This window comes from Xiphias gladius, chromosome 17 (genome assembly GCF_016859285.1).
Source record: "Xiphias gladius isolate SHS-SW01 ecotype Sanya breed wild chromosome 17, ASM1685928v1, whole genome shotgun sequence".
Taxonomy (NCBI): Eukaryota; Metazoa; Chordata; class Actinopteri; order Istiophoriformes; family Xiphiidae; genus Xiphias; species Xiphias gladius.
In genome coordinates, this window is record NC_053416.1 from 12,527,095 (window position 1) to 12,539,216 (window position 12,122).

At 40.7% G+C, this 12,122-nt stretch overlaps 2 protein-coding genes across 8 annotated transcripts in view; both read left to right on the plus strand.

Annotated features, from left to right (window-relative positions):
• fnip1 (folliculin interacting protein 1) overlaps window positions 1-4,429 on the plus strand; it is a 43,268-nt gene extending 38,839 nt beyond the window's left edge. For all 5 annotated transcript variants that reach the window (XM_040149784.1, XM_040149786.1, XM_040149788.1 and 2 more), the window contains 4 exons: window positions 49-214; window positions 962-1,162; window positions 1,297-1,412; window positions 1,903-4,429. In XM_040149784.1, the coding sequence (XP_040005718.1) occupies window positions 49-214; window positions 962-1,162; window positions 1,297-1,412; window positions 1,903-1,981 (562 nt within the window). In that variant the 3' untranslated portion in view covers window positions 1,982-4,429. The remainder of the gene's footprint in view (window positions 1-48; window positions 215-961; window positions 1,163-1,296; window positions 1,413-1,902) is intronic.
• A 2,818-nt stretch (window positions 4,430-7,247) lies between these two features.
• rapgef6 (Rap guanine nucleotide exchange factor (GEF) 6) overlaps window positions 7,248-12,122 on the plus strand; it is a 153,443-nt gene continuing 148,568 nt past the window's right edge. For all 3 annotated transcript variants that reach the window (XM_040149779.1, XM_040149781.1, XM_040149780.1), the window contains exon 1: window positions 7,248-7,778. In XM_040149779.1, coding sequence (XP_040005713.1) covers window positions 7,704-7,778 — 75 coding nt within the window. In that variant the 5' untranslated portion in view covers window positions 7,248-7,703. The remainder of the gene's footprint in view (window positions 7,779-12,122) is intronic.

Below are 12,122 nucleotides of genomic sequence, written 5' to 3' on the forward strand. Positions count from 1 at the left end.
TTTGTAAACGAAACAATAAACACCTCATGTCATATGTTTGATTTACAGGTCAAAGTTGGTGGAGAACTACTCGAAGCCAAGCATAGCCAATTTTGGCCGGTCTCTGTTTGGAGGCTACTGCCCGACCTATGTGCCAGACTTTGTCCTGCATGGGATGCCTAGTGACGAGAAGCTACGGCAGAGCCTCATGGCTGAATTATCCCATGCTGTTCAGGTGAGGGACTGAAGTATTTGGACATAGTCTTCAGGGAGCCATACTTTTACCTTGAAATATAGTATACAGAATTTTGAGCATTGCTTGTGATTATATTCCCTTTTTAGAGCCATGCAGATTTAGAGTGCGAACACACTAAGAACTATTGGTATTTAAGTCCATACTGTCCCATTACAAGTGAACCAGAGGGTTGTTAACTTCTTATCCTAGTTGTTGGAGATTTTGGCAGATATCAGATTGTGGTCCATTTATCTTCAACTTAGCATGATGATCTTTTATGTGCTCTTTGCTAAAAGTCAGGCTCTTCCTTATATTTTTTCCTGTATCAATATATTTACCACAATATGGAAAAAATATGCAAATATATGTAATTGTTTGGGTTCCACTTTTGGATTACGTCAGACAAAATTCATCACATGCATTGAATCAAAACCTCTAACTCAGTCTGTTGGCTTTTAATTACTTTTTTTTTTTAATTATGTATTTAAGAAACAGAATTTTGTAAATAAAACTGAAAGTCGGCCACCGATAATATTTAACTATTACTTAGCCCGAATTCAAACATTTTAAACATGTTTGGTGCACTTCCACTGTAGAAACGTATTAGGTTGTTTATTTTACTTTTGATGAAGTAAATGACAGAAGGAGGACTCTGAGATTCCTTACAGGCACTGATGTGTAAGAAATCTGTGTTTTCCTTTTTGTTTGTGTTTCATTGGTTGAATCGACTGTTCTTGTCCTCTGTAGCATCCAGTACTGGATGAGCCCATAGCAGAGGCCGTCTGCATTATAGCAGACACGGACAAGTGGACAGTGCAGGTGGCCAGTAGTCAGAGACGAGCCACAGACGTCAACAAGCTGGGGAAGGAAGTCCTGGTGTCCAGCCTGGTTTCCAGCTTATTGCAGTCCACGCACCAGCTCTACAAACTCAACCTCTCACCCAACTTTGTATGTTACACCTGTTTGTACTGTAATGTGATACTGCAAAAAGTTTCTGTTTTAACCACTGATTATCTGTCCGTATAGGGTAATCACTTTGATTCTTGCCAACCATGTTCCTGTCTGTCTCCTCTCCTCCTTAGTGTATAATGCACCTTGAGGACCGTCTGCAGGAAATCTACTTTAAGAGTAAAATGCTTGCTGAGTATTTGAAAGGCCAGACACGAGTCCATGTGAAAGAACTGGGCATGGTCTTAGGGTAAGCAGTCGGCCTTCCTTCTCAACTCACAGGTGCTGAAAAGCTCTACCTCAAAGTGATGATTTCATTAAGTCAAGAACAACCTATCCCTAGTAATGTGGAGAAAGAAACTGGGACAACAGATGAATAGTGTGCGCATTCTTATTGTTCGGTCGACAGCACATCGATCTATAGAGCAGGTAAAAGCCGAGTTATCTGGAGCTGGAGTTGTGTTTAAATTAACAAGAACTGCAAAAAGAAGGGTACAGTTGAAACTTAAATAAATTTGCCGGGCAAATCTGTAGACTAGTTAGAAGTGGATCCAGTCCAAGTCAGGTCTGATAACTTTTAAGGTGGTAAACAAAGGCCACATTCAGTGAAAAATAAAGTCACAATGGCCATAGCATCAGGGTTTGTGAACAGAGGAGTGGTGTCGAAATTATTTTATATCATTTAAATCTGTTTACTTTAATCTTAGCCCGTCCTGATCTTTGCTCCTGTATCTTTGCAGAATCGAGTCCAGCGACCTTCCCCTGTTAGCTGCAGTGGCCAGCACTCACTCCCCCTATGTGGCTCAGATCCTACTATGAGACTAAAAAAACACTTGAGGTCCCAAGCAGCCTGAGGAAACCAGTCAGACCTGGGTGGAGCCACTGTGGCCCCAAAAACGGCCGTCCATGCTTCTCAGCCGACCCCCGACATGGTTTCCTGTCCTGTGTGCCTGGGCTCAGTGGGATCTTTTCCCAGAGCCTGGGTGTTGCACGTCTTTAGGGACCACAGCCAGCTCCTTCCCTCACTATCACTGCTGCTGAATTTAGTGCAATGCTGATGTTGCACCACAGGGGGAGGCTAGAGACCACAGTCCTACAGGTGGCGTGAGAGACTGCGGATGACTGAAGCATCCCTGAAATGACCTTTTCCTGTTGTTTGAATGTTTCTTTTAAAACGGAACTCTCTTATTTTTGGACACAAAAGCCAAAGACTTTATTCATTTTCCCAGTTGAGAATGAAACTTTAAGATATATACAGTACATTAACAATGCATTTTGTTTCTTAAACTGCTTTTTTTTTTTTTTTTTTTTTTTCCCCCTGTACAATCTTAAACCCAGTCGTACAAACTGACGGACTACAAGTTTAAAGGAAACATGGACATTTTTAAACTTACCTTTGAGGAATATATCATTGAGAATATTATCAGTCTCATGCCAATTATGTTATGTTGTTTATCTTCCTGTTTTTGTTTACAAGCCGAATTTCCCTGAGATATCTCAACAAATCTGACAAATTTGATTTTTTTTATTTTTTATTTTTTATTTTATTTTTTCCAAATTACAATGCACACCTGACTTAAAAGCATTTTTTTTTTTTTTTTGGCAGAGGTGGTAATCGATGCAAACCGTGATTTTTAGTTCTACAAACTGGTTTTGAAATGGCTAAAAGTGGCTTTGACATTCTTATCATAGGTACAGCACTACCTCAGATCTGTATATGGGCAGTGGATGACACACACATTTACAGCTGCCCCATAGAAAACCCTGAGGTATACTTTTTAAGCTATTTTAATCAGAGGAATGTCAGCGTCAACCGTGTGCAGGATCTATGCTGTGTTTTTTGAAAAAGGGAAGGCTGTTTAATCCTTTAGGATGATCGTTACAAGAAAGATGGAAGAAAAACATATTTTTGCGTCAAGGTGATTTAGAAGGGTTCCTTTCTACTGTGGAAAAGCTACAACATGCACCATCTACGTATATTTTAAAACTAAATGCTGAAATATTTTCACACTTTTATAGCGTCGCCACCTTTCTACGATGTTTACGGCTTTGATGTTTGCTGCAGAGGGAGGAGAGAGAGGAGGAACACAGTAGGCCTTATAGTGGTTATGTATGTATCAGTTAACACTACTGTATTGTTAGACATGTCTCTATGACAGTTTTACTCACAAAAACACACAAGATGCAAAATACAAAACTATAGTAGCACAATTTACTCTTTTGTTTTCCTTTAGACTTTCCATGCCATTGACAGATAAATGATTTTGGCTGCTATGCCGTATACCCAGGGTGCGATTTGCTGACTGTAAAAGTGACCTTGAGTGGGTTTCCCAGCTTCTGTTTTTGGATTTTCTCCTGGGCATCAAGTGTAACCTGCAGCAAGGCCAATGGGGCATTGTTTCATTATTCTCATTATTATTTGTTTTGTCATTTGTTGACAGCATTTGGGAAATAATAATATACTTTCTTTTTTTTTCTTTTTGTTGGACTGCAGACAAAACAAGGTGAGTGAAAACATGTCCCCGTGAGCGACTCCGTCATTTATAATACACACAGTCAAAAGCAGAGAGGAACTCCTGTACATTGCCCCTGTACTTCTGTGCTGAGAATTTACCTTCGTGACAGGGGAATTGCAGTCAGAGGGACAAAGTGGTGTGGTGTCTGGTGAGGAACTTTATTTGAAGCTCCATATTGTCAACCATTACTGTGACAAATCCCCAATTTCTACAAATCCTACTTAAAGTTTGAAAGGTGGCTCAGGTTTGTTTGTTTGTGTTGATGGGCTTTATGTTCAAGTGTACACTACACTGAGAATGTCTCCTATTGCTACAAAAAGCAGGAATAACTGGCAGTGTAACCCTGAGAACTGGACAGTGTTTGTTTGTTTCTTTCTATAAAGTCAAATCGCACCCTGAATATAACCCAAGTCTTAATGGAGAAATGGTATGAATGCATTGCAGGCTTCTGGAGAGCTCATTTTGCTGGTGAAATTGATATATACATGCTTGTTACGGTATAGAAGATGCTCAGCTATATCAGCCTACATTTTGTACAACCCAGCTATTATGTTTAAAAGGTATGAATTTATATCCGCTTTTTCCCTCTTTGTATATGAATAAATTATTTAGTTGCTCTTGGTATGTGTTAACAGTACATGTAAACTGTACATACTCAGTTTATTTCCATGTATTTGTACAGAATGTCTTTTAAGAATTGTCTCCTCAAATTATTTTTTCCCAATTTTATGGGAATGTTGTGCAATAAAGATGCCAATGTTGAGAATTTATGTGTCTCTGGGAATGTTTTATGTCACAGAATCACAGGGAAAGGGGAAAAAATCCTGGAAAAGTTTAATATTGGATGTGTGAATGTAATTTTTTTTCTCCAAAACCAGAGATCCAAAAGCCATAATTCAGTTCTAGGAATTAATAAGGAGAGGAGGAAAAAAAAAACAACAACCCTGTCCTTCTGTACTGACAGTGTGTACAAACAATGGTATTACCCAGAGTGTGCAGTACATATGACCACATATTTCTGTTAAGAAGATACTGCACGAAAGCAACATTACAAACAAGCTTTATGCGAAAACCACAGGCCTGGCTCTGCTTCAACAGAGCGGCTCCACGCTCTCTGCGTCTTCGCATCTCAGATTAGCAGCAGCGGTTTCTCCTCTCTTTCCCCACAAACGCTGAATAAACTATCCCAGGATTGTAGGATTGTCAAACGCGAGCTGGTTTTAGGTTTGCGGGTAATCCCAGTTGGAAAGTCTTAGTTTCCCTTCACTTAACCTCCAAACAGATTCATTTACACGTTTTAATTTTATATGCACAATAATTTACCCATCGCTATAAAATAGCTTATTTCAAATAAAAAAACAAACAAACTGGAAAGTAGCTATAAATTAGTGCAAACTCCATACAAGAATAGCACTTTTGTTTAGATTGGAGGTCGTCTGACTTCTTGCGCCCACCATCTGGATCGCACATTTTTTACCCACCTTTGGATTTACCACCCTGAAATTGGCTGTGACTCCGGCCCACCCCACCTCCGCGCGGCACAGGAGGCGAAACTAAACGTGCAAACACACCGCAGTTATGAAATTAAAAAAAAAAAAAAAAAGGAGTGTCCTGGCCGAAAGCAATTGCGCCGGCAGCAGACACGAACGTGTGTCTCTGGTCAGCGAGAGCGTCGCCGTAATCCCGCTCCACACTCCCCGTGAGTAGCTATTTTAGGAGGCGATCAGGAAAAAAAAAAAAAAAAAACACATGACACCAAAACAGCTGACGGTCAGTTCAAGCGTTTCAGCCTGCGTTCACATAAACTACAAGTCCGAGCTTGAGTAGCTGTGTTTTTTTTGCAACTTGCGCTTTCACGGGGCAAGTGTTAGCTGTCAAATGAAAAGTCCAAACGAGGGGCCGACGTTGGATTGTCTGCTGAAACAGGCGACGCGAACGTCTCGAGCGAGCTTCTGCTTTGCGACGCAGCAAAGCAGCCCGGTCGTTTCCGCACTCCTGAGCGGCAGCCGCTCGCGGTTGTGCCAAAGTGTCTCGAGTCGGAGGGAGGATCCGGGCTGCGTTGAAGTACTCATCCCAAAACTAGTAAACGCTGCCGGCGATGCCGTAAAAGCCGGACTGTGCCATTTTTGTTGTTTAAATAAACAACGCATCACATTATTTGTGCTGCAGATGAAAAATCTAAGTCTAAAAACTAAGCATAAAACGCACCCCTGCACAACTCAGAGCGCGCTGGGGTTTTGCCGCTAGAGCGTAATTGGTCCCTTATGACCAGTTGCTTATGGTGGCTAATATTAGCTAGTATTAGCTAAACATTAGATAAATATTGCTTTGTTACTGACAGTATCTAGGTTTCAATCCAAACATTGCACAAATTTTAATGGAATTTCGAGAAAATTGGCAAAAGAAAATGTAAACCCATGTGTGTGTCCATCAACTTCCATTATTCAAATGTCAAAGAATTGGTTCATTGAGATAAATGCGCTAATTGTCCAGTGGGCTGCCATAAAATTTATTTATTGACTTTATTTTTTGTGCTATATCAAACGTTTTCGACTACATTTCCCCCATTGGTGATTTGCTACATTAACTCTTTTTAACAATAAATATACAAAAAAAAAAAAGTTGCAATGATAATTGTTTTGCTTATGTTGCTTTTTTCCAGCAATATTTCATGATGGTCATAAAGCACTTGGATGAAAACATGGCAAGATTAACCCTTTAGGGGGCCCAGAGGCACACATCTGCTGCTGGCCTCCTGCTACCCCACACACCAAATTAATTTAGGAATATGGACCATATAAGCACTATATCAACTAAATTAAAATTTAAGTCAGCATGAAAGATCATTCTTGACCATGGAAATTTTGTTTGACCAAACAATCCCCACTCAAAGTCCACTTACTAGCTTCCTGTTGTGCTTTCAACTGTATCACACTGTATTCTTCAGTGAATTGAGTTAAAAGTTAAAATATGAAATCATGACAGTTACAGAGTTTGCATTTCAAAGGTCTTATCTCCATGACAACTGAAGAGACTCCATATGCTAATGAAGACTGCGTGATAACGGTTGAAAGTTCGAGAAAAAAGTTAAGTAAGTGGGCCTTGGGTTAGGAATATTTTGTCAAACTGAAATAGTGAAGATATTAAAACTAGACTTTGACATATGAACCCCCTACAGATCATCAAAACCCAAGTGACATGAAGCAAACCTGGGGCTTTTGGGGGCCCCGCGCAGTCGCCCCATCTGCCAGGGTGGCAGTCCTGCCCTGGATGGAAACATGCATCCAGTCTCACACAGTATTTTGGCTAGGTTGGCATGAGATTCCAACGACCTGGAGTATATTCTGGGGGAAGTGAAGTCCGTCTCCCTGTTGATATTTGTTTCCCCTTAACCTGTACCCAACCATAACCCTAATCCCTAACTAGTCCTGTTTTATTACGCCTGACCCCAACCTCACAAAAAAAAAACCAAAAAAAAAACAGTTATCTCCATGCCCTCCCAAGCGTTGGGACCTAATGTTTACAAATGTAGCCACCACTTGTGATGTTCATGCGCCGCTTCTGTCGGAAATGCTCGTATTCCCGACGGTATCTGAACGCAGCATCAGCTCTGTACGGACAGATGTCGTCAACTCTCCTCACTCCGACCTGGAGGAGGAGGGATCTAAATCTGACCTCCTGGGTCTGACTGACGCTAGCTACCGCGGTGGATATTTCCTTTAACCAAAGATGTACACAATTCAAGACAGGAGGCCCCATAGATCTATGTTTCTGTCACTCTTTTTTTCGGGCGCGCAGTAGCTGAAAGTGAAGTTTTTTTTTTTTAGTTTTTTTTTTTTAATTCTCTCCTTGGGAAGAAGGAGCTCCTGGTCGGTCCGTTTTGGAAGTAAACCCCATCCATGCTCGGCTCGGCGCGGACGAGATCCACGGGGATGTGATTTTGTTCCAGGGCTAAAGAGCAGCTAGGAGAAGTGAGATTACCTAGAGAGGAAGTAAAAGTCCTGAGGTGGAATTGAGCCGAAGTTATGAAAATGACCGGAGCCATGGAAACTTCTTTCAAACTGGCTTTGAAGAAACCGCCCTCGCTGCGGACAGCAGAGGTAAACAAAACTATCGTTTCTTTAATTAGCATCGCCTTGCTAAGGTTAGCCAAAATCAAACGGTTGCCTCACCTCGCTGTAGGAAAACTTCACTCAGCTGTCAGTGAAGTTTTGACTGAGGTCGGTCAACAATAAACTGCTTGTGTACAAATTATTTCATTATGACTTTTCAGCACAGTCACATGCTAATTAGTACACACTGTTACTGTCTGTAACATTGGAGGAAAAAAAAAAAAAAAGCCTTGGTGGAGCACTCGGCAAGTGGAAAAGTCTGGAGTCAAGCGAAATCATACAGCACGAAATGTGTCAGTGGTACCCAAACTCCGGTGCAGGGACTGTAGTGGGGCCTTGGGAGGGTCTCGGGGGTCCGCGTCAAAAATGACTTTCAGTTAAGTTTTATAACCTTCAGTCAAGAAAGACCGTTTCGATCAGAGAGCTACAGAACAAACTTTTGTACGAAGTCAAGGATTCAAGCCAAGGACTGGCAGGTTTTGGTCCTCGCCATGGTTTAAGTTTGGGAAAACCCTCTCTTACTGCACTGCATTCTGGGTCTGCAAAGAAAGCCTTACTAAACAGAACATAATGTCACAGCTTCCCACCGGCGGGCTTATGCCTAACCCCAGGAGATAGTTGGTGTAAACCTGAGTTTGAATGAAGCGCATGAGGTCGGTTAAATTAAATCACTGCTGCTTTCACATCCCTCCTCCCCTCCTCCAACTCCTCCCTACATGAAGCTGTGGAAACACAGCTGGCTTGTCACAGCTTTAGTTACGCTCTCTGCCCAAAAATAGCTCACACCATACTCCCTTCCATGTTCAGCTGCTGGTAAGCGTTTTGGAGTGCAAGCACTTTTCAGGGCACCATCAGAGTGCAAAAACAAATGTTTAAAAAGAAACCCAGCGAGCCTTCAGCTTTGCACGACGCTTTTGAATAGGTCCCTTTTTGTGGCTCTGATCTCTGTTTGTTTGTTGGTGCGTGGTAGGTAAAAAGCCTCTTTCACACCTTTATAGAGGGCTGTTGTGCACACTTGAATAAACCATAAAAACTGTGTTTAGTCCACATACACTTGACAGAGTCATACCGGTGAAGTGGATCTGTGATTTGGTAATCAACCACATGATGGCTTGCACTTTGATAAAGTAACCACATTTCATTTCCATTTTTTAAAAATTTATTTTTACATTTTTTTCCCTTTGTAAACACACCAAATTTGATTCTGTTTGAGTACAATGGAAACCTTGGGGTTAAGACAACAGGAAGTGACATGAGGACAATCAGAGTATAGAATATCCGATAGGTGATCCGAAACAATAATTAATATGATGTCAAGATTTAGGAAAACAAATAATATTTGGGAAAATAATATTAATCATTATTATGGTTATATAGTTATTTAGAGAAGAAAAAATTACTCAGTTAATCAATAAGTCAATGGACAGAATTGATTAACTCTTTCAGTCAACATTTGCTGGTTCATTTGCTTGTATATACCAATTTCTATGTCACATACGATAGAGAAGTAAATATCTTTAAATTCTGGACTCTTTAGTGGATAAAGCAAGGAACAAGCAATTTGAATAAGTCACCTTGCTCTAGAAAATTACAATGGAAATTTTAAAAGTATTTTCTGTCATGTTATAAATAAAACTATTTATCAGAAAAATAATCAGCAGATTAGTTGATAATGAAAATAATCACTAGTTGTAGCCCTATCATTATTATTATTTTTAATATATAAGTACTGTATTAATATTCCAGGAAGTCAAATGCAGTTATGATTTTGGTCAAATCAAGTGAATTGTTTTCACAGTCGTCCTTCATTGAGAGTCTCTTTGGTTGAGAGTGTCAGCTAAATTTCTTGGATGGTTAAGTTTTAGATGAGCTTTAGGTATGTCTGTCTCCTGTGCAGATGTTTGGCTCAGTGGGTAATCTCTCCCACCGCAGATTTTATGCCCTGTCAACCTTTCCCAATTATTTGGGTTTTCCATCCGGCTCTTCCCTCCCTGCCTACCTTTCTCAGTGCCATCCAGACGCCCTGGTGGTAACGGGCAACAAATCATGTCTGGTGATTTATGGTGGTTTTGGCGACACCCGGTACATATCAAACATTTATTGGAATTCCAACCATTGCAAAGCCACATGCTCCCTGGGGGAGAAGCAAATGAGGGAGAGAAAGAGATACACAGACTTAAGTGGTGACCTGTTGCTTTCTAAGCACACAGTTGAGCTGCTATGAAGATAACAGAACAGGAGATGGAAACCAGTGTGTGGTCAATGTTTTGTTCTTGGAGTGCGTACAAAGAAACATGTTTCAAAACTGGCTGTGTGTGCTTCAGCAGAAGTTGCCAAAAAGGGTGGTTTGCTGAATGCTGACACAACTCGACAGATTACAGTTAAAGGATAACACTGTTGGCATTTTTTTTTTTTCAAAGTTTGTGCCAATTGCCAGGTTGCCCGTCTTCTTGGTGCCATCTGCACACAGTCAGCACAGAGCTGTCAGGGTTTGTTGTTTTCCTCCCTTTTAGAGGTCTTTGGCTCCCAATTTATTCTTACGCGCTATGAAGAACAGCTGCCACACACTTGATTCATCACTGTTAATACGAGACATAATTTGGTTTCGTGAAACGCTATTTTTATCATCATTTCACTGTGTCTGAGTTGTTTAGGGAGTTGTAAATTAATTTGCACATTATGTTACAGTCAAACAGTCAGTCATTCACAGCGGCATGAGGAATTGAAATGCTCTGTCAGGAAATAATCGGAGGAAAGTGTTGCCACATCAACTTGGTTTAAACATATTTTCTTCTTTGCAGTTTACTGTGCGAAACTTGTATCGTTAAAATTGTGTAAAGTATACACTTCAAAATGATTTGGCTGAACCTAACCTTTATTTGACAACTTTCTTCCTCTTTTTTTTACACAATATTGTATTGAATTTTCGAAAAGAGAATGTCATACCAAAAAAACCACACAAAACCCACATGGCAGCAGAGATAGATATGAGCAGATCACACACCCTAAAAAAACACCACTGTATGTACGGACACATTATGTAGGAAGACATTATACAGTACAGAGATCTCAGAACATGGACATATTATTCAGATCGGGAAGTGCGCAGCTAATGCAAAACAGTAAAATACCCAGGAGAGAGAGCATTAGATATTCACGCGGGCAGTGGGACGATGCCAGGCCACAGTGCAATGCCCCCTGCCTGCTAGGTCTGCTGTGCAATTAGGGAAGTAGTTTAGAAAAAGCGCCCACAGTTTATCAAAAACCCTCTCATTTCCCTTCAAGACTGAGCTCAAGTGCTCCATCGGCAAAACTTTAAAGACTGCTACATACCACTGGTTAACAGTAGGAGGTCTGGTCTTCATCCACTGAAATAGAATACATCTTCTTGCTAATAGGAGAAGCTTTTGTCAGAAGTTTTCGCTGGACACAAACAAACGGGGATTCATTTGTATGTCCTCATCAAAAATAGTTAAGTTCCTGTGAGAGTTTTTCCCAGAAATTAAATATCAGTATATGTGAGACCCTACCTCTTTCTTGCACGTGACACAGAGGTGAGAAATCACAGGATAGAAAATATTAAGGTAGTGAGGCATGCACTGCAATCTGTGAAGGATCCTGTACTGCCTCTCTGTTAGCCTACAGCACAGATAGATTTTCCCTATCGACTCCACTGCATCAGACCACGCCACCTCCCCAAACTCAGTCCCCAGGTCCCTCTCCCATATGCCTATTAATTTAGAAGTGGGTTATTAAATTTTTATTGCAGTGAAACTGTAACAAAAATTAGTCAATAGCAGATACTACTGGCTGAGCTTCAGGAAAGTTTAAAAATGCCATAAAAATGTTTAGTTGGTATGGCGTATTTGGTTTTGAGTTGTTCAAATGACCCTTCCTTCCACTGATCTTCACAATATTTTTCCAGCTTTGATTGTGCTAATCCTAATTGGTCCGTATCTTGACCTTGGTTGGAAGCAAGGATGTTGCATCGGTAGGGCAGTGCCAGGCATCAATATGTATCTTTGCCTAGAAGAAGCGTATATGGGTTATCTAAGTTGGCAGAAATTTTAACACCTCAAAATGAAAAACCAGATTCTGACCATTTAAAATGAAACTTTTTCAAGGAACGTTTGTCCCCAAAGTTTCCCAGTGTCATAGCTTTGGATTTCTCATAATTAATTCCATTTTCTGAGAAACTGCCAAAGGCCTCTGTAATTGAGACTTGGGGAGGGACTGAAGTTTCAGGCTTAGTAAGGATGAGAATGACATTATCTTCACAGACTGCCAGTTTCTGAACAATTCCACCAAGACTCACACCAAAGATATCATTGG